The sequence below is a fragment of the Pholis gunnellus genome (genome assembly GCF_910591455.1).
Source record: "Pholis gunnellus genome assembly, chromosome: 8".
NCBI classification, from domain to species: Eukaryota; Metazoa; Chordata; class Actinopteri; order Perciformes; family Pholidae; genus Pholis; species Pholis gunnellus.
The window spans coordinates 12,695,682-12,719,408 of NC_136534.1; the positions used below are offsets into that span (position 1 = coordinate 12,695,682).

At 42.5% G+C, this 23,727-nt stretch overlaps 1 protein-coding gene across 1 annotated transcript; it reads right to left on the bottom strand.

Annotated features, from left to right (window-relative positions):
- Window positions 1-3,789: 3,789 nt before the first annotated feature.
- limd1a (LIM domains containing 1a) lies at window positions 3,790-19,905 on the bottom strand. Its single transcript, XM_079165036.1, has 8 exons — window positions 18,206-19,905; window positions 13,775-13,876; window positions 10,310-10,377; window positions 9,143-9,205; window positions 8,356-8,486; window positions 7,387-7,438; window positions 6,162-6,230; window positions 3,790-5,198 (listed from the first exon to the last, which is right to left on the bottom strand). The coding sequence occupies exons 1-8, from the start codon at window positions 19,383-19,385 to the stop codon at window positions 5,061-5,063; spliced, it is 1,803 nt and encodes a 600-aa protein (XP_079021162.1). The 5' UTR covers window positions 19,386-19,905; the 3' UTR covers window positions 3,790-5,060.
- Between the last annotated feature and the right edge of the window lie 3,822 nt (window positions 19,906-23,727).

A 23,727-nucleotide genomic window follows, 5' to 3' on the forward strand; every position in this document is an offset into this window, starting at 1 on the left:
ACACCGGTAAGAGTGTGCGTGTGTGTGTGTGTGTGTGTGTGTGTGTGTGTGTGTGTGTGTGTGTGTGTGTGTGTGTGTGTGTGTGTGTGTGTGTGTGTGTGTGTGTGTGTGTGTGTGTGTGTGTGTGTTCTGCAAAGTTTGCGAATGCTCTCATGTTTAATAGTGTATAATCAGAATCAGAATCAGAATAAGCTTTATTGGCCATGTATGCGAACGCATTTGACTCCGGTTTCCACTTCGCTCTCGATGTAGGCCTACATACACAAATTTACAATAAACAAGAAAATATATATATATATATAGGGCAGAAAAAAAAACAGATGTAGGTATAAACATTTAACAATATGTACAATATAAGTATAAACATATATCCAAAAAAGTATATATATATATATTATATATATATATATATGAACATAAACCTATTAACGACAATGGCAATGGAAGGTCAGAATCAGAATCAGTTTTATTGGTCATCAATTTGACCCACAGCGGACAACTTGAAAACAAAAACAAAAATTGTCATGGTCTGTTCTCATTTTCACTAGCGCATGACTCTACATAGCATCATACCATCATCTTCATAGCATCACATTATCTTTTGAGGTCTTCTTTTGTGGTGCATTCAAACATCATGCTGATCACTGTGTCTCCTTTTTCTATAGTAATAGTTTGGTTTTGAGGTCCTTTTTATTCATTGTTTTAATCAGTCTGTCAGGGTATCATTCATATCATCATTCATATCATCAGAAAAGGTCCCATTAACCCTTTGCATCTAAAGGTTTACAGGCTGGCTCTTCTTATAAATGTCTCATCATTAGTCATATACCATATTTTGCTACTGTGACTTAACTCCTAGATATTTTATTGCAGCATTACTCCCTGTATGACAGTCATGAATTATCTAAACATACACAGTTACGTCTCCAGTGGACAACGTCCTCGGACCGCGACATCTGTTGGCTAATAATGGTATTACGGGCAACGATGGTCTGTTGTGTTACATTTTATGTTTCGATGGTTGCTTAACAGTCGTGAGAACGCGACTTGAATATGCAACAAACATCGTGACTTTTTTATCACGATATTTAATTAAGTCATGTGATTGTTTGCTTCTCCATCCGGGCCAGTGGCGCAATGGATAACGCGTCTGACTACGGATCAGAAGATTCTAGGTTCGACTCCTGGCTGGCTCGTTCTTTTCTTCTCGGGTTTTCTCACATTGTAAATCTTGACGGCGTAGCGCATTAGTCTGCATAAGGGACCAAGAATAACCTGAAATACCCCCTGAGTTCATGGTTTCGAATCCCGCGTATTCTTTCTGAAATACGCATATAAGCAACTAAATTAATATGCAAATGTTAAGTAGCCTGTGTTAAAGCATATTTGATAATATTTTGAATTATGAATCTGAATCTTCAAAGAACCTAAATATATTTAAAAAAATGTAGTGGAGTAAAAAGTACAATATTTGCTTATGAGGTGACGTGGACTAGAAGTATAAAGTACCTAAAAATGTATTATACTTATTATTTATCTACATAGTTTGACTTCAGATAATCCTCTCTTGGGTAGATATTAAAAGCTTTTGGCCTACATTTGAGTGAAGTGGTTGTAACACCTGAATGTCTGCACGCGAAATACACCAAACTTGATTTCAAAGAAACTCAGCAGGTGTTTACTGTTTGATGGATCTCCATAATGTTGAATTTACTTTGTTGCGAGGATCCATCTAGATTAAAAAATGAAAATATAAAGAAAAGAGAGAAACATATGTAAATAACACAGCTGTGAGAAGATTAAATGGACAAAACATTTGGTAGCACGTTACTTAAGGCAGCTGTGCATACTATCAGTTATATTCAGTCAGGATCACCTTGAAATATTGATTTTATTTTATGCCCTGTCTGTGTATATTTATACAACTCAAAATGTCGGATAACATCCCAGAATCACTATGAGTCAAAGTAAAGCATCGTAAGGGAGTGATACATGCTATGACAAGTATTATAAGCATTAAACACAGCTTATGTCCAGGGGCCAGTGGTGGAAGAAGTATTAGTATATTTTACTTAATTAAAAATACACCACTACAATCAGAATCTCACTTATAGACGTTAGTAAAAAGTTACCGAGCCAAGGGTCATCCATTCAAATAGTGATATATCTCAAGTCATTTCTATTGACAATAGCTACAAAGCATTGACTTACTTTCGCCATGTCGGTAAGAACAAATAAATCGTTGTTCGGCCACCGCACATTCGCGTCAGCTGCAAGACGTCCATTGGTCAATTCTTGGTTAATTCTTGGTTGCAACACGAGCGCGGATTGGCCACAGCGGACAATTTCTGGTTGATTTGTGGTTAAAGACGGAAAGGTGATTGGCCACAATGAAGGTGCAGATACGTGCAAATGTTGGGATTTTAGTTGAGATTGAAGGACAGCACAATGGCGCTCCTGAGCTGTCCTATGGACACACTTTGGTGGTACCTTCATAGGCGCCACTGAAGACCAGTGATTCTCCTCCACTTTTCCATCCCCTGCTGCTCTGGATGCCATGAAAGCTACAAGTCAAGCTCACCCGTCCACATCCAGAGTGTCACATATAACTTATGACCTCATTGTTATTATGTAGAAACAGAAAACTGGTTCGGACGTTTCTGTGTCCTAATTTGTTTCTTTTTTTGTTAATAATCTTGCATTTTATTTCATTACATTTTATTGGCATTTAGTTCATTTACGACTAAAGTCATTTATGTTACACGTTATTGTTATTATCATCATAATTACACGTTATTGTTATTATCATCATTGTTGTGGACGTTTCTGTGTTGTCTGAACTCAAACTATGTGGATAAATAATAATAATCCTCCCATTTGTCACATTCTTTGTTTGCTTCCTCATCACATAAGGTCCTTAGTTTGTGTCTGCGGGCTTTTCAAACAGTGGTGGCCAGTAGTACTGTACTTAAGTACAATTTTGAAGTACTTGTTCTTTTCTTGTGTATTTGCATTTCTATATATGTTATTCTTCTAGTACAATTCACTGAAGAGGCAAATATTATACTTTTTACTCCACTACATTTTTTTTTATATCTTTCCACCAATGCTTTAACACAGGCTACTTAACATTTATATGTTATTTTAGTTGCTGACAAACATATTTCTAGATGATCACAACGAGTTAGAAAGAACTGGATTCAATACCACGAGCTCAGGAGGTATTTCAGGTTATTCTTGGTATCTTACGTAGAATAATGCACTACTTCTTCAATGCTGGCAAGAAGACAATCGATGCCCCATGTGTGAGAGCCAATCGTGTTGTCATCACTACCAAGAATTTCCAACATTTGTCCAATTACCAAATACTGCCAGGATGGCGCCAGAAGACTCAATGGATATGGTCTGACTAAAGTGGATCGGAAGATTGCAAGTTCGACTCCTGAATGAGTCATCATTTTTTTAACAAATATTAGAAATCGATGAAGTTGCCTAGTTTCAGAGCCGTATATCACATACTCATACTCATCTATATTGTTATTTGAGATTTTTAAATTAAGAAACGAAAGAAAAGAGGAAAATCTGCAGACAAGCAAGACCACCAATGTTCCCCAGTCTGTGTACATACTTGAAAATATGTTTGATATCAGGCAAATTCTGCAAGTTGAGAACTGTATTTGTTTTTGCCCTCAATCTGCAGTGCAGGGACCAGAGTCAGCATGCCTTTTTTGAATGTAGCCTTTTATGTAAAAAAAAGAAAGAACCAAATTGAAATTGATGTTTGTCCTATTGCAATGCATTTATTAAATATTTTCTTGACAACACTCATATATGTTATGTTCTGTTGCTCTTAATCTTAATCTACAGGAACTGAAATGACCGGCGAGGGCTTAGTAAGCGAACTGAAGACATGAATAGAATTTGGATGGCAAAGGTAGACAATCCAAAACTGTAACTCCCACTACAAATCAAATTAGTATTTAAGGGGTTTTGCACGTGTCAAAATGAAACAAAAGTAAATGAATATGGGGCTACAATATATATCTTTTTAAATATATGTTTGCAAACGTAACAAAATACATCGATCAAGCCTAATACCAACTTCTTCATAGGTGAATCAAAAACTCACAAACCGATCTTTAAGTGCTTAGAACAGTTTGATTTGACAGAAAATGGCTGTTGATTGAGAACATGTGAACCTGGCTCTCTGAAGCACTCTTGCTCGACTTAACAAAGAAGAATGTTTTATATGACTGTGAAATGGTCGGCCCTAAGCACACAGAGGCATTGCAACCTGTGGGAGAATGGCATTGTTTAATATTTCTATGGAATGCTCATGCTAAAGAGTTATCATTTGATGTGATCATACAGGACATACAGCCACAATGACAGCTCATGTGTGCAGGTCAACAAATAGAAGCCTTTGACAGAGTGTTTGTGCAGCTAACCTAGACAAGAAAAGAGTAACTTTCTGTAACTCTGGTTAAAAATTGGAAAATTGTTGTTGTTGTTATACTAATCATTTCTATCATGATGCTCAACGCCAATCTGTTACTTTTTTGTATATTTGTCTTATATAAATACACACCAGCTGTTATTATTGCGTCAACGTTATCATGATTGAATCATTATTTTCCCACAGCATAGCTAATAAGCTAGCAGAAGCAGATCATTTATGGTTTGAATCGGATTGAACATGAAGTTGAAGGTTCATCGTTTCTAAAATGAGTTGACTACCAGATATTTACACAGCCAATGCAATTGATATTTACATTAAAAAAAAAAAAACTATGGCCACACAAAGTCCAATGCTTCGCCGTATTCAAAGTAAGGCTTTGGTGTATTACAATCCTTCATTATTGGGTGAAAACCTCTTTAGGCATAATGGAAACTTCATTAACATTCCTGCGAAAATACACATCAAACCACAGTATGATCGGATGCATTGCATTAATCAATCCTTTACAACAAGAATTGCACACGTCGGCTTCCTGCTGTCAGTCACGCTTTGGCAGTTCCTCCACACATCCACCAGGTGTCCCCCTCCACCCGCTGTCGCGTCAGTAGGAGGCGGCTGCAGCGACCGGAGAGGAGCAGCCAGGCTCCATGTGCTTGAGGTGGCAGGAGTGGCAGAGAAGGTGGCCGTTCAGAGGGTAGCAGCGGTGACCCTCCTCGTCGTTCAGCTCCATCTTACAGTCCTGATCAGCAAAGAGGAGGAACAAGGGTTAGACACGTCCGCTGACAGCCTACGAGAGCTTCAGCAGAAGAATAGAGGATAATTGCTGCGATATCTGCTCTGCATTGACCTCATTTCACAGCACTGACAGATTGGACAGCAATAATTACCGCGATAGTGTGCAAGGACAGCTTTTAGAACAGATTCATTTCTACATTTACGAAATGATTTAAACTCATCATATTAGCAAATCTGAAATATGTGCATACCGGGAAAAGAAGAAGAAAATCTCTGGTCAAGAAAGGATTCCTTTATATATACTGAATTTAATCAGGAAGTCACATTGAGTTTAAGATCTCATTTACAAGTGAGACCTGAGCTCAGAGATATTTATCAATGAATAAATTAAATGATAATGACATAGATACATAGCAATAATCTAGAAAAGATTTAATTATACATACATACATACATACATCAGCGTGAAAAATGACAAATAAATGTTTTCTGAAATATCCTTGGCAAAGGTAATAAAATACAAGAAGATTATGTAAAACTATCACACATAACATCAATAGAAGTTATTCTCATAAATCATTCTCTGTCTTTTGCCGTTTCAAGACAGAAATGTTCACAAAGACATAATTCAAATGTCAAGATGCTCCTCTTTGAACAGCTTGAACGATTAAGAAAAAAAACAGGGTGCTGCTCCTCACAGCCCACTGATTTTTATTTTCAGCTGTCAATCAGCCTTTGGCACAAAAAAAGAAGAAGAGGCACTTGAGTGAAATGATGAGATATGGGATGATGTGGCGTTGCATACCTGCTCTCCTCAGCAGTATGTCATTACCGCCAAGACTGTAATTAAGATCAGGGATCTACTCATTATATCTCTTAATGAGCCATTCAGAGGGTCCCTGGCTCAGAGCCACGTAACATACGCAAAGCTTCAGAGAAATGTGACATTTTGTTTTCTTTAACCCACCTCACAGTGATAGCATTCCACATGATAGTCTTTGTCCATGGATACAACTCGGATGGTTTCATCAGACCCCTGGAATGAAAGTCAGACAAATGCAAATGAAGTCAATCTTTACCAGAAGGAGACACTCGTTTCGGACACCGATGTAAGCCAAGAGCTGACTTGTCTGTACTTATAAATTATAAATCATACTGGCATACAAGAATATAGCCACACGGAGCCAAAGACCGTGGCAAATCATTTATAAGCAAGTACAAAGACCCTGTATCTGTACATTTAATGTGTGTGTGCTCTTTGTCCTCAAGACAGGAGGTATTTCTCTTTCAGTCATCCTTCTCTGATTACAATATCAGCCTGAGAGGGAACTCCCCTGAACATCCGTAACAACAGCTTACATAAAAGCACAGAGACAAAGCCCCCCACCCCAAAACACACACACACACACACACACACACACACACACACTACCTCTCCTCTAAATACCGGCCTCACTGCTTACTCAAAGGGGAGGGCAGGGGACATTCCAGCAAAGCCAACTCTAATTTTGGACATTTCTTTGCTTTTGCCAGCACGTCCTGCCTGCGTGTGAACTGCACTTCTCCCGACTATCAATCTGCTCCTCCTTGACACCGCATCGAATCAAAGCCCAGAAGCATCAGGCCTCACATTGTTTGACCTGTAGTCCAGAGGGAAATATGGCTATATTGAACTACATGCTACTAGCGCAGCTTAGTTCTGCGTTTGGGTCATAACTGAGTAAACACGATCAGATAAGGATTCATAATCTGCTGAGCATCTGGTGGTTAAAGGTAAACGTGAACAACTTCTGGGTGTAATGAAGGTATAAAGCGGATCATTCACACCGTGCTGGAATTCATTGAAACTTGTCTTTTGACAGCACTTCATCCTAAAACTACTGCACTGCCAGGAGCATAATCAAACTCACACACACTACATACGGGCACACAGTATGGACAAAACTAGTTTTGTGCTTATTAGCAGAGCATTATCTTAATATTAATGCATTTAGATGTTAAAACCCTCATCCCAGTGAGTGTACATTTAACAGCAAGGATCTCAACGTGTGATGTTAAACGTATTGATTTAGACAAGTTAACCACAACACCTTGATAGGAGAATTTGGTCAAAACATGATGATATGGAAAGACTATATGTGATAATGTTTAATCACGACCCCAGTCCTAAATACAGGCGAGTGTTAGCTTACCTCTGAGGGCAGGATGGGCTGGTTACAGGATGCACATTTAGGCGCCAGGACCCTGGGAGAGCACGAGGAGACAGGTTTTCATAGATCACTTTGAACTGCACTCAAAGAAGTTCATGTCCTGAATTTGAATCCACTCTATCCAAAGACTATAAAGGTTACAGTTAATATTTGATGTCTGTCTCCCGACACCTAAACCTGTTACGCCTCCCTCTCTTTCTCCCCTGACCCTGACTAGATTCAAGACGGCCGGTTTGCAGATGTGCTGGCTTTCCCTCACACACGTGATTCCCCACATTCAAATAGGAGCAGAAAAACAAAAAAGTAAAATGAATTCATTCTTTCCACACACATGGCTGGCACCTGGATGTCTGAGGGAATAACAAAGGGCCTCTCAGTGTGGATGGGCATGACTGTGGCTAAAAGTCAAACACATACTGTATACACACAATACGGTTTGTCTGATTGAATCAGCGTAGAGAACTTGTGAGAGCTTCCAGACAGCGATGGTCCACGTGCCTCGCTGTGCTGTACATGTTGTCCCAGCAGGGAGGAGAAAGGCTGCAACTGTAAGGCTGCCGTTAAGGTTGAAGTGCTACAGCTTATATTTCTATATGCAGTTTATACAAGTGGCTAACAGGCACAACTTCAAAATGTTCTCACACTCATAAAACAAGCCGTGGCTGCACGCCACTCTTCACACCTCTGCCTGGACAGTGGTCTTTTCTCCCCTCCCCCTCCCTCTCCTTTCATCCCTGACTACACTTCTCATGTGTCTGCCACACGTGGCAAATAAACTCGGTCGACCCTTCTCAGCCACATCCTGCAGCAGCGAGGGAAATGTTCAGGGGCTGTGCTGTCATCTGGAATAAGACACCTCGACCTTTCCCAGTGTAAACTAATTTACCCCACCGATAATGCGATCATCTTGTTCCTTTGAAATTACTGTGAGAAAAAATAAGTGGCATTCACCTGTGGTAGTCTTTGAGACAGTAGATCTTATTTTCGGTGTCCACAGTGAAGGGCACTCCGTCAAGGCTCTCATTACAGATGACACAGCGGAAACAGCCAGGGTGGTAAGACTTCCCGAGGGCCTGCAGGATCTATAAAGAGAGAAAGGAGTGAAGAATTAATCTAATTCATTACTCACAATTTCTATCCAATCATAGTAAAATAGACATTGTTCATAAAAAATCTTTCCCTTTAGATTAGATGAACTTTAAATGTGGGTATATTTGATCATAACAGCAGCTGAGAATAGGACAAAGCTAAGAATATATATATATATCCTGAAAACAAAGAATCATACCTATCAAATATAGCTAAAAGGAAAACATATAGCAATTAAATTAACTTACTAAAACTTCTCTAGCAAATTTAAGACAAAAGAAGACAATATGTTGTATGTTGCGTACAGCATTTTAAATGTGTAGATATAAAGATAAAGCAGGCAGCGCATTCATCTCTGTCTGCTGGATGGAGAAGATGTTGAGAATCATGTCTAAAGAAATCCTTCATATGCAGGGTCACTTCCTGACTCATTTTTACCCATGAGTCTCTGTGTGTGTGGTTGTGAAGGAGAGATGCACATGCAGAGCCAATGCTTCCTCTTGAGTCTTTATCCAGATGTGCCCACAGAAAGCTTATTTAGGGTGAAGTCTGCTGAGATCACTTGGCTCGGACTCATTCACGCAAACACACTCAGGCAGACAAATCCCTCAAAAGTACACAGAACCGGAGGGGAGGAACACACACTCACCATGTCCATGATCAGATGTCCACACGCGTTGCACTTGTCTGCAGACTGCTGGAAACCAGAGTACTTCAACAGGCAGAGAAAAGACGACAGTGATGTCATTGGAATTTGGTGATTTAATGGATGACTGAAATCTCTTGACTCTTTGTTTCAGACTGAGCACTAAACAGCTCCACAATGTCTCCCAGGCATAATCCAAAGTAAAGTACACGGTGGTTTAACATGTGTAGTTTTACTCAAACCCCCTCTTTAAAACTGCTTAAACGTTCCCTCTCTGAGGCAAGCTGAACAAAAGTCAATATGGTGCAGGTTTCCGAGATAGGTATTTAACGGATGCAGTGTTTGAATCGGCCAGCTCAGCTTCATCATGTGTTAATATGTATGAGCAGCGCCAGTTAGCAGAGGCCACACTAACAGAAGAGCAGGCGTAATTAACCGCACATAGAGGGAGAAAGCCAGAGCTAATTTAATTCAGTATAAATTTGGATTTTAATTGAGCGACTATAGGAGCTTTTGGTGGAAAGTGAATGAGATGAGGTCTGTTACGGAGGGCTCAAGAGGTAAACACACACAGAGCTACTGGCAGTGTGAAGGATTGGTTGGGAAAATACAACCCAAAAAAAGGTGGATTTCCTATGAGAACATGTACAATGGAAAATGTGTGTTGGAAATTACAACACATTTTACCACGGGGGGTTTCAATTGTGTTCAATGTACGTCCTATGATTATGCATACTGAAAGGTACCACCATTCATTCTGCACTATGAACCACAGCAAAGCAGCCTCTCCACTTACCGACCTCCTTCCAGTCCCACCCAAAGGGAGGAAACTGATATGAATCAGCGGCATTAGATGCAAGAAACTGCGCGACACGGTTACAGTCTCTAGCCAATATTTCGTATTTAAGTTAAAGGCTGGCAAGTTGAGTATAGGTTGATTATTAAGTGTGTACGGTACACAGACTGAAAGGTAATTTAAGGACAAACGGATAACCTCTTGTTTTTATCAATACAGAGAGATTTGTAAACCATGAGACAAGAGATGTTGACTGGATGCAGCTCAGCATGAGAAAGGTACTGTGTGTCATCTCAACCTAATGCAACACATGTCAGAAGGCCACATACCTCAGTGGAGGTATACAAAATATTGATTGTGTATTGACCGCTCACCAGAAAGTCCTCTTCACAGAAAACCCTTCCTCCGACATAGTAGAACGCCTTCCCTCTCAGCCTCCGACCTGCAGGAACAGACACAGAAAAGTCCATTTGGATCATTTCATGAGAGCAAAACACAGCAGCACCTGGTACTCTGAGAAAAAAAACATATTCCTATTATTGAATTACAATAAGTAGATTAAAGCAGACGAGAAAAACTAAGTCAACGATAGAATGTTGAATTGTCTTACTGGAAAATCCTGCAACGCTATGAGATGAGGCCAGTCTCAGAAAATAGTTGGAGCGCTAATGCATAAAGGCGGCGGTGATTAATTACACCCATTGGAAGGTAATGGACCCTCTTGCAATATTCATTCTATCTTGCTGAATTCCGGGCAGATAAATCAAACAAATGGATCTTTGGTGTCTTAATATAATATTGCTGGGGCACAGAGTGGGTTGCAGTCGGACAAGGAACACATCTGGATCAAACACGCGAGGGTAAAAATGCTGATTCAACTGAATTAGTGGGCAGGTGCAACAGATTGAACACTCTGCTGTATTGGATTTCACGGCAACCACAGGCCAAGACCTGCAACCACCTGCTATTCTTCTTCTTTGTTCCTTTCTGGTGTCTATCCACATGCCTGGTATGCTTCCTGTCTCTCTGTGTGCTTTAATAGGTCTATGGTCTGGAGCTGGCTTCTTATAGCAGCACACACACACACACACACACACACACAGCAAAACCACTTTACATAGCTATTCTTGACCAGGTCCCACAGGAAGAGAAAACATTCCTGGCCTTTTGTGGAGGTGAAGGAGGGGACAGCAGAGGAGACGAGGGGGTTAACCTTGGTGAACAGGAGCCTTCTTTATCTCCCACGCTCTGTTTACCTGAATGTTTGTATCCAGATAGTCTCACACAGTCATGTAGCCACTATTTCACAGTTTCCTTCTGAAGATGAGAGGAAATGCAGCTGAAGGCAGAAGCGCAGTAAAGGACATTTTAAATAATAGGGCTTTGTTAGAGCTTTATCTATTTGCATCCATGTGATGAAGCACTTTGATTTGCTGTATTAGCTAAAAGCAGACCTGTATGGTTATCGTATCCCTAAATCTATTCATTTTCCACAAAATGTACTATACCACTGTAATATTTTGATTGTAAAAAGCCTGAACTACACACAGAATCAGAGGCAACAACAAAGTAGAAAACTGAAACAAAGAAATGAACTGAAACCTTGTGATTCCTTTTTTATATCAGTGGCACATGACATTCTCTGAATCAGCTGTTCACAACTACCTTACCTTACTTTAATAGAATGATAATGGTCATGCAAGTAAGATGTGGCCACGGCTAACGCAATAACTAACTTAAGAGGAGACGAGTCATTTTGATCGGGCCAAGGTGTGAGGCTGGCCTCGGGCAATTACTGAAGACAGTCCTGGCACTGTGTCCCTGAAGGGAGAAGGGGAAGGAGGAAGTGAGATATGGGCCATCCCTCCTCCACACAGTCTTCTTTCCCAGTGAGTCAGAGAGGGAAGGCTCTGAGCTTTCCAGAGAGATAAGAGCTTAATTAAAGTCAGGAGTCAGGACTGACTATTTGAAAAGAACTGCGACTGTTGCGCTTTCATAAAAATGTAAAATACCTGAGGGACCGAACACAACACAAGGCCGTTTTCTAATTAAAATATTCTATGAATTTCTTTATGTAATCCCATTCAGAAAATAAGAAATTCACAATTACTCTGCCATGTCCTCCTAATGGGGACTCAACCCTGTTCTTTCCTGTGAGTAAATTAGCAAAAAAAAGCAACGTATACCAAATATACAAATTTCACATTCGTAGACTCTGTTCTATGAGATTAAGTCTCACCTCCTGCCCTGCTAAAGATGTCTATGTATGTTTAATCATTCCTGCATTTAGAAGAAGTGCTTTTTGCTAGTCTGAATGCATTTCTCTGACTGTGAACAGCACCTGGGGTGTTTGGTCAAGGTGCTGACAGTCTACCCACCAGATGTTAGCATACAATGTACCAATCAGATCCTTGTTTGTATTCTCCAAAGCCTGCTGCAGTAAGCGCCTGATATTATGAAAGCAGAATCTGACAGAGGGTCTGTGTACCACTGTTCCTTTAAAACAATAAATATACTGGAAAGAATAATAGAGTCTCATATAAGGAGAGGAAATTGCTTTTTTTTTGTACTTATATTATTATTTGAGCTGGCTAATGTGTAAACTAATTCCCCTGATTACAAACTTGAGCTTAATCTCCAACTGGAGTCGCGTTGTTTGTATTCAGTCGATGATTAGCCTGGAGGGAAGCCCAGAGTACTGAATCCCAGACATGCGGCCTGAATGTTCTCCTCTCAGTCACCTCCGAGGAACTGGTGTGTGTGTGTGTGTGTGTGTGGAGGGGGGGGTTATGCAACTCCACAAAGAATGACAGATTTCTTGACATACTGACTCTGGAGGAAGATGAAGAAGGGATGCTTAGTATACAGGCTCTGTATATTCAACTGCATTGTGCTGTTTAATGTGTGGGCACAGCCACGAGTACATGCATGTGTCAGCGTGCCCCTGCCTGCTGGCTGAGTGCGCTGTGCTCTCACTGAATGGCCTCCCTGTCCCACACTGTCCTCCCACCTCAGCTGACATAACAGCAGCCAGTGTCCTCCTGGAGCCGGACCTACTGAGGGCCCCTATGCCTGCATTCCCCCCCCCCCCCCCCCCCCTGGCTGAGATGCTTTTCCCTGGGGGCCACTCAAAGCGAGCACAACCCTTATGCTCTCACATGGAGCAAGGTATGAGAGGTATGTGGTCTCCTCCATGTCTCCTCTTTTTCATCTCCTCGCTCTCACACACACACACACACAGACACACACACACAGACACGTATAAACACACAGGACGAGGGGTAAAAGAAAACACGGAGATGTTAATCATATATTTGGGGGCGTAAGCAGCAAGGTCAAAGGTGCTGCAGAATAATAAGCCTGAGTGGAGGTCACCACAGTGCCTCACATTCTCCACATACCCATCTTATAATTGGGACAGAGATTTTAATTGGTTGGAGCACGAGGCCAGGTCGTTCTTCCACTAGGGAGGGGCACGGCTGTCCATTCAGGAAACGACAGGTCACACATACGTCGGACAGAGCAGCCAGGGCGATGAGCCTCGACTGAACTAAAGGTAATTTTATTGACTGGTGGTTAACTCAGGTCGGCAGAGAGTCTCGCTCCGCGTGTCTTTGTGTGGGCTTGAGGAGTGACTGGCACACCCAGAAACCAAACACCAGTAAGCACAGGACAGTAATCCCCAAATAATTGTTGGTTTTTGCTCGGGGGCAGCGACTGACTGAGGAAGAACGTTCAGCTTTTAATCAAGAGGACGGGGTCTTTGGCAGCTTATTAGTCGGGAGGTGACACGAGCAGGTGAAAGTGTCAGTGAAGGTATGCTGTCTGTGAGTACTTACTGCAGGCGCTGCAGGTGAAGCAGCTGTCATGGTAGAGGCTTCCCATAGCTTGGCAGGCCTGGCTGGCTCCATACACCGCCTTGTTGCACTTAACACAGACGCCTGGAACACAACACAGCATATGACCACGTCAGGAAAGTCACAGGGAGGCACACATTCAAGCCACTTATGCATTTAATTAACATTTTGATGTAGACACGGTGCGTCGACCCAAACATATCAATACTAAACCTGAGATATAAACTGATACATGTCTATTGTATGAAGATAAAGGGGAATGAAGAGACGCTGTGATCCAGATTAATCCAGACAAAAACAATGGAGACAAAGAAAAAAGTTCACTTCAAAAAGTCAGGAAGCTGGGTCCTGGGCTGTGTCATTGAGAGGGGAAATATATCCTGATTTGCTTATTTGACTTGGCTCAGAGACTGAAAAGTCTGGTAATAAAAACGTTGATTAAAATCGAAATGTTCCGACCTGAACTACACACGCATTCAATGTGGCTTGATATCAAGACACTGGAGTGTACTCAATATGAATCCATCCACTCATCCACAACTTAAAAAAGAAGAAGAAAATACAAAGAAAGAAAAGATAAAAGACCAAAAGCCCTGAAAGCAAATCACATGAGAGCATGCCATGCAACATTATATAATCTCTCCTTTGACTTTGGACTGCTCATCAAAAACACAGGGTTTCCATGTGATTAATACACAACTTCTTTTGTATTTATCTGGAGCTGCTTATGCAACACAACTTTCCTGAGACCTGGCATCTTTCTTTGCACCCATTCCCTGCCAATCTCCATCTTTCCCTCTGAGCGTGCACTCTACGGCATGGAGCGATATGACAACTGGCACACAGACCGTGAACCGTAATGGCTCGTCAGCTATAGCTGCTGAATCAATCAGATACAGTATTATACGACCTCCCAATCAATAGTATCTACTTTTAGTAGCAGAGAGGGCAATGGCACCGATGGAAGCAAGACCTCAAGCTTCTCTTTTAGAGTGAAGATGTGTGTGCATGAGGTTATGTGTGTGTGTGTGTGTGTGTGTGTGTGTGTGTGTGTGTGTGTGTGTGTGTGTGTGTGTGTGTGTGTGTGTGTGTGTGTGTGTGTGTGTGTGTGTGTGTTGTTTTTATAAAGAAATAGAGCTCAGCAGAAGAGCCCGGCCCAGGTCCTGCTAGAAGCACTGACAAAGAAACTTCTGTTTTCACTGTATCCAACACTTATCACGCGGCTGCCTCCCCCAAAAACACACTGTTACATTTAATAACCTTCAAATGTTTCTGTTCTTAGACGCTCAGTAATGCAATATACAACAGGGTTATATATAATTCAGCTAAAGCCTCTCCGAATGCCACAACAAAGGACACATCGTCGGGGGCCCCAAAGGCTGGAAAGAAGATTTAGAGATAATAGAGGGATATTATTAGAGAGCAGAAGAATGTGGATCTTATGTAAGCTATTTGTTTACATGAAAACATAATAAAGTATTCATTCCCCTCAAACTAGTGAACTTATCGTGAAGGTATGAAATGAATGAATGAGTGAAGGTCCTTCAAATCACATTCTGTGCTTGTCTTCTGTGAACTATTCATGTCAGAGGACAAACAGGAACACATACAGTCTACTTTTTCGTGATCTTTCAGTGGTCCAAGGAGAGTTTTCCTTACTTTCTTTATAGCTTTGATTCGTATGCTTCATGTGAACAGAAATGCAGTAAAGGTCCATTCACTCTTTTCCTGTTTGGGACCCAAAAAAAATCCTTGTTTTCATAGTAAACTCCTTGCCGATTGGGCCGCCACAAATCTGTCTTTGGCCAGAGTCCCATATTCCTAAACAGCGTGATTATTCAGGAGACTGACTGCCTGCTTCAGGAGGGGGGAGGGGAAGCAAAACACGCCAAAACTGCACCCCCCCCCCCCCCCCCCCCCCCCCCCCCCCCCCCCCCCCCCCCCCCCCCCCCCTCCCACACACACTCACCTATCCCAGTTGTCAAAACTGCCAGCAGACGGCTGCTCGCTGGCCAGAGACTACACGCTGTAGCAGCTGTTGAGTGTTATCACTTCTACAGTTAACCCCAAAGTTTCAGATTCATATAATGACACGTCCACAACATGATGAAAATATGAAAAGCAGCAAATCAACCACTAAGTAATCTGATTTTTAAGAATAACTTGAAAGGACTGAGCAATAGAAGATAACCATTGTCACTATAAATGGACCGTCTATAATGCGTCCACCACATGATATAATAAATACAACTTCTAAATATGTACATTGTACTCTCACTGAAATGTGATGAAGGCTGTGTCACTATGGCGTCATTATCAAACTTTTACCACAGCGCATGAGAGGATATCACACACACACACACACACACACACACACACACATAAAAGAAAGCCTCCAAATGCCTGCCAGAGCACAAGCCAAGAATCCCCGGGAAGAGTTCTGACAAAGTTTTCCACTCAACAGCCAGATGGGATAAATTAATCCTCCATCTTAACACAACATTTAATGCTTAACTGAATGGGCGTGTGTGTGTGTGTGTGTGAGAAAGTCAGGGGGGGGGGGGGAGAACACTGGGACGTCCCACCACTTCTCCCCTCTCGGATGAACTTGTCTATAAATCTCATATCCTTTCAGGCTCTTGTGGGCGAGGACAAAGAAGCATCTTACGAACGTGTTCCTGAATCTCTCTGTTTGTCTACTCATCCATTCAACATGGCAGACGCTTCTAAACTTGACTGGGACTCCCCTCCCCTTTATATCTTAAGACCTCATATCTAAAATTCCTCGCTCTCTTCCTTCAGACATTCCTCAGTGTTCCCCCCGGTGCAGCCGCTTTGGCAGTGGACTCACTTTCCCAGAACCTCCAGCTGTAATTTTGCCAATCAGCACTTGGGGTACACGGTCGTGAATTCTGATGAATCCCAGCCCGCCCTGTGTATGGACACAGCTCACTGGATTGGTTAAACTGGAAGAGACTTTTAGAGGCACATTATGTTCAAAGAAACTTTAACCTGACAACCTTCAAACATAATGGGATCCACAAATACGACAATACACCAAAGGTGCTTAACAGAATGCATGTACATATTGTAGTCACGGCTCAGAAGGTCTTCCGTGATGACAGTTTTTTTTCTGGCATTAAAAGCATGACTCAGAGGACGAGCCTCGGTCTAGTGGAAAACTCCATACAGGAGCCATGTGTGGGCTACGTCTATGTGGGAACGGGTGTGAAAAAAAGAGGCCTATGTTGTATTACTTCGAAGCTACACTTGAGCTGATTGCACACTGTGCTCTCCCACACATCACTGTGCTATTTGTGAGCCGCGTCGTGACAGTGACGTGTACCATAACATCTTCCCTTACACACCAATATAAGCACGTCGGGGGGGGGGGGGGGGGGGGGGGGGCTGTGCGTTCAAATTGTGAAATCCCTTTCGACAAGGAGGCAATGGTGGGCTGTGTGCGTGTGTGTGTGTGAAGGGGGTGCTCTGTGGCCTCAAACACGATACCACCCATCCCACGCTCTCTTTCTCTTATGTCATGCTTTCCCATAGGGGGACATCCGGTTTTTGAACGCCTGGTTAACATGTGAGCACCGGCTTCCTCTGAGGCGAACACACTCCCAGCAACGTACAGCACATCTCACATCATAAAACTTCACAAGCAAGAAATGATCTTCATGATAAATGTGTTGTCTTCTTTATCATAACACAACAGCCATGGTTCCTTGTTCCTAGTGGGCCCCCAAATACCAGAACTAACCATCACAGGTGTTGCACGGCATGCTCACAAAGAGCCAAGCACAGACCTGTGATGATATAATGTGCCAATGCTACTGCTATGGGAACTAACATTAAAACTGTCACAGAGCTGACGGAAGTGATCAAGGTCTAACTAATGACTTTTGTCGTGCATGTTGTCTCGTAATACATTAAATGTCTGGGAGGAGATGGAGGGCAACATTCTGCTGTCTAGCCTTGGCCCCACCTTTTTACTGCTGAAGGGTTTGTTTCAGCTGCCAAGTGGGCAAATGAATCATTTAAAGAAAAAAAAAAAAGCTAATTATTCTGTCTGCATTCCGCAGAATAAAAAAAGAAGAGAGAAGCTTGCCTCATAAGTTTAGCTATTTTATCAGCAAAGACCACCAGGAATGCCACCAAACAACGACTCTTGACAGTTGGGTTGCACTCATAATCACGACACAGAAACACACAGAATAAATGTGTGCGTCTGTGTGTAAGGGAAACACAGAAGAAGGGCGACAAAGGGTGACAGTGTGTGCATGTAAATAAGAAATCAAAAACAAGTGGATTCATGTTGTGAACTGTGGGTGGGCGGTTCTGTCTTTCAATGGGTTTTTTTACACTGACAGAAGCCCCTTGTTGAGATTGGATAGTTTAAACATGTCTTACCGAAGTAGTCAGTCTTTGGTTGGGCATCCATCTCCTTTTCCAGTCGATTGGTGAGCGCTTCTAACTTTACTTCAGCTGCTGAAGGCCCCTGTTCGGGGGTCTGTGCGAGGAGAGGCTGGCAGGGTAGTGGGACAGGCCTGGAGGGGCACAGCATTTCAGCTTCAGCACCAACGGCGTGTCCACAGACCGGTATCTGGCCCCGGCCTTGACCCTGGCTGCTGCTCTTGGACACATTGCCAGGAATCAAGGCAGCAGATGCCACCTGGGCTTTGGGTAGAGGCGTTTCAAAAGGTTCAGGTAGGAGCGAGGACGCCGCCAGAGCACCATTGTGGCTGGTGGAGGGTCTCGAGGTTGGAGAAGATGGTGCGTAATGGTCAGCTCCTGCTGTGAAGGCACTCAGAGGCAGGGCAGGGATGAAGTCAGGTTTAGCTGAGCCAGGGGGCTCTCCAGCCCATCCCCTGGGTGGACTCAGGTTTAGAGACGGGGTGACAGCCTGAATCTGCTGGGGTGTTAGACTGTTGGCGGTGGGAGGTGTAGATTGCCGCTGGGGGTTAGATGAGATGCTGCTGCCTCCAGACCCAGACGAAGACGTAGATAGCTGGCTCTCTCTGGATGAGGCCCAGGCAGCCGGCTGGCTGACCGGGTAACGAGCGTGTGTGGGCGCGCTGAGAGACGCGTTTCCTGGGCTGGGGGGAGTAGTAGCGGTGTTGTGCTGGTATGAATGCGGCTCCTTATTATCGTAATTGTTTCCGTAGCCATACGCCCTGCCAGCTGGAGGTTCAGACTGAACGCCCGTGTGGTGTTTCTGGCCGTCAAACGGTGCGTACTGAGCCCCAGCCGTGGTGCCCGGCACGGGGCCAGAGAGCATCGGGGGCTTCGCGGCCGCTTCGCACGGTGGTTGCCTGTAACTATTGATGGGTGGTCTGTCTTTGGTGTAGTACGTGCTGTTGTGGGCCCCGTTCATTTTCATGGCCTGGGTGTTTTTCGCCATCTCCTCTTGCTGTTTCTGCATGTGTATTTTACTCATTTTAGTGGCAAAAACTCTTCTCGTCTCCTCAAAGTCGGGGTTATTTCCCGCATCCCTCCTCATCCGAAACAAGCCGTCTCTGGATGCTTCGTACATGTTCAGGTCCTCGATGAACTTACTCGCCTCGAGTCCTAAATCCTCGTATTTATCCATTTTGATGATACTTGGTGTGTCTGCGTCAATGAAGTAAAGTCACGGTTAAAGTCTAAAAGAGTGATATTTCCAGAGTGAATTATTAGCTTACAACTCCAGCCGCTCGTGGTCTTGACAGGAGACGAGGGTGAAACTTTTCTCTTATTCCAAACTTTCCCCCTTCTTATTGTTGTCCTGCGTGAAGAATTAAAAATAGTTGAAGACTCCGCGTCCTCCTCGGAGAAACCGTCCCAGCTCAGCTCTGCCTCGAACAAGCCGCCGTCTGTCTGGTTATAAAAGTGAGCAGATCCCAGATCAGATAGCCTGGACGACCCCGCGGACTGCCCCCTCCTCCCGCTTTACAGTCCCAGCGGGGAACCCTCATTCACAAACTACGTCCTCCGCATCTCTGTCGAGAAAAAAAAAAAGTACTTCAAAGTCGTCCCAACTCGCTAATATGTCGTCAAAGTCGCGACGGTTGACCGGTAGAAGTCGTCTACCGTTAACGACCGGACCGTGGGAGAACCGTTTAAGCACAGAGCCGTACGTGGCCGACCCGGGACGACCGTTGGGACTGAACGCAGGGAACGGTTTGTTTTTAAAGGTGCAGTGCGCAAATTGAGCCGCGAGTAAACGTTGAGTTTGAGATCAGTGCTGGTATCAATAAACAGTCGGCTTAATGTTAGCTTATTACTAACTGTGTCTCGTATTAAAATAGCCTGGGGGCAGATATTCATCCGCTCCCTTACATCCGGTGTTATATATATATATCCAGAGCTAGTTGACTCAGTCGCTGCTCTTTGAGTCAGCAAAACGCCTCAGCCTTTTCCTGATGCTCCATAGAATTAAAGAGCTAAACAGGGAGTGTGAGAAAAACTGTAGTAGCCGACGTTTTACTCCACTTCACGGCTATTTGACAGTTAGGTACTTTATTAAGATTTTACATAGCTTACAAAACTAAAATATGAAACTACCCAACAAACAATGGCATATATGCTGCTTTAAGTTGGCTCCACCAACTTCAATGCATCACTATTCTAAAATTATATATGATAGTATAACACTTATGCCTACTATTTAGCCATTTTTCTGCAACTTTTAAATCTCACCTAATGGAGTGTTTCTACAGTGTGATATAGCTATTTTTTTTCCTAATTTAAAGGATATGGATACTTCTAGCACTGCTTGTTGGTTTAGGAGGAGAAAACATAAAGTAAAGCAAATGGGTGATGGGTCATTATTTTTAGGATACATTATTTCAGAATACATACAAGGAAGGCTAGTGGCACTCCGACACAACTTTTTAAAGTTTCCACCATCTCATAAACAATGTATATAGTGGAGTAAACCCATAAAACTACTGTATGGGTGTGTTTTTCTTTTTGTGGTTAAGGGGGGCTATTTACAGTGCTTGTGCCCCCTGTTTTGGTTGAATGACGTCACACATTCCTGTTCATGACACTGACACACACACTCACACACACACACACACACACACACACACACACACACACACACACACACACACACACACACACACACACACACACACACACACACACACACACACACACACACACACACACACACACACACACACACACACACACACACAGACCCCTCCACACTTTGTCCTGACCCTGGCTGGAATATATGAGACGGAGTTGTGGTACAATAGGATGAACTCATGTGTTTGGGGGGGAAAGGCTCAACTTCCCAGCAATCACAGGACCACATCTTATTTGTGTCCGGGATGTGGCCTGGATGTGCACATGTTGTCTAACAGCCCTGATGTGAAAAAATATGGAGCCAGTATGTTTAGAGTGCCTGCTGCTGCTGCTGGTGGTGTAATTAAAACACAAGGTTTATAAGGACCGACTACGCAGGTATGTTAAGGAAAACGGTCACTCACCATAATGCAGCATTTCCTTGAAGCTATATAGGATTAACTTGCTTTTTCACACATATTTTCTATAGACACATATCCACTAGAAACAGCCACGGGTATTATTGTAGTAAAACACGCAGAGACCTTGTTCACATGTAAATGTGTTATTCACAGAGAAGTCAGTATTTGAATAAACAGAGAGCATGATCTTTAAAGTTGTGTAGTATTTGCATTTACAAACACACATCTAAGAGAAATGTGTCATTGCAGCAAAGATGAACGCATATATATGTATAATGTTCATGACCGTAAGATACATTTGAACAAGTATCACTAAGTGCTCTCGATTATATTGAGGGATTGACAGTGATTTTAAATGTAAAACTGTGCTGTTTGGACATCTTTGTGAGTCATCTTCAACATTCAAGTGCTCCTGTGTTTTGCAAACTACTTCCTGTATTATCTCCTGGTGTTGCTTAAAGCTTAATTCAAACATGTGGTAACAGCAGCAGGGGGTTTTGGAAAATGTGAGACTATTTGGTTTCAGCAATTATGTTAACTGGATGATTTGTGTCATTAGCGCCTCATTAAAGGGGAACAATTAGAGCGAAAGAGAGAAGAACTTCATTTCCCAGTAGTCAAACCCTCCACACGTTCCTTTTTAATAACAGATCTTCAGAGATAGGCACTAAAGGCAAAAACATTCACAATATTTCCTGGAATTTATTAAGTCAATACATTTTTACAGTAAGCTTTGTGTACAGTGTAGGGGCGTCTGTTGCTATCATGTAGGAAACAAGGAGTCAAGTCAGTTGTATTAAATCCCTTCATCCCAGTTTTTTTTACAATCTGTATACAACATACAGTACAGCACCATCAGAATGCTGATTAGGAGTTTGTTATACGGGACTTTTGCAGAAAAGTATTTGCAATTGCAAAATTTGAGTCAAATACAAATAGGGCAGCTGCTGTTGACATTTACTTTAAAAGGCTTTAACTTTGAAGCAGCTGCAGATTTGGGTACGATATATCCACTGTGTGCTACAACAGATGTTCTGGATGGATTGACATTAACGGATTTCACAGCTCTGGCAGATAAAAAGCTTATTTTCATTCCGAAAAGGTCCAAATGACTAACAGACTGTATCTATGGAGATGTACAGTAAATAAATGAATAACTTTGTTAAGTGTTTAGCTGGATCCCAAAAAACAATAAAAAAGGACCTGTGAAAATCTGCTGGTACATTGAGCTCACACACACACTAAAACAAATCCTTGGATGACCAAATTACCAGCATTGAGGTCAGCCTCTAAGATAATGAGCTGCAGCATTACTACGTCCCCCCCGAGAGGGTAGACGGCCCAGTCCAGGGACTCACCCGGTGCACTGGAGGGTGACCGTGACTGCTGTGTGCACACCACCCTTTTTATTTCCACCATGAAGTGTTTCTCAAGAGGAAGGGATTTCCTTTAACTCAGCAAAGACAATTTCATGCCGTAACTTACATCCCATGTGTAAGAGAGAGACAAAGGCCATGGTCAGAAGAGAAAGTGAGTCATAGTTCAATTCTGTTGCCTGTTCAATAATCCTAGTCGTCATGGAAACTGCAGCGCTGACAAAAAGTGTTAACCCTCTGAACCCTGAGCAGTTTTGGGACGTTTTTAGACTCTGCGGCCTCGTTTTTTTCACTGCAATGTATCAGTCATGCATCTCTATGGAGGCTCTACGCGCTATATTCATTGAACTATATACACCTAACATGTGTTTTGGTGTGTTTTTGGTGTTCAGAGGGTTTTGGACTCGTGACGAAATTACTTATAAGAGGAAATGCATGAGTTCAGCTCAGACCTCCTTTGGTTGAATTACACTGTTAAGTAGTATGCTACTTATCTATGTATTCAAAGCCAAGGTGATAGCAGTCTGTAAATATGTTCCTGGCATTTCTGACCGATCTGAAGTGACTACAATGTTTATCTTTTCAATGACATGGCAGCTTTACTGTTCAGGCCACTTCAGACTCATTTATTAGCTGGTGTTCGTAGCACGAGAGTGGAAGGGAAGGTGGGAAAATAATACCTGACAACAATTATTTATATATTATATACAGCCTGCGTGAAAGAAAACAAGGCTCACAAAAATGACCCCTCTATCTATGTCTAGTACTTGCTGTCTTGTGCTGTTGCAGCATCTGGTAGAGATCAAATTCACAGAATCTGAGACAATACAGAGAACAACTAATGCAGCGTTGGCTTTTTGCTCCCCTCCTCTTATTCCTGGTTTCTCTTCCTGTTATTCTTTCTCTCCTGTGAGCCTTTTCCTGTCACCTGATGGTTCAGAGATGGAGCATAGAAATATAGAACAAAAAGTTAGGTTGGGGGGGGGGGGGTCAGCAATGAATGTTCCGTTTTTTTGTTCTATCCACAATGTTTTTTATTCATGTAAGAAAAGCAAACCCTCTATCACCTCACATAATG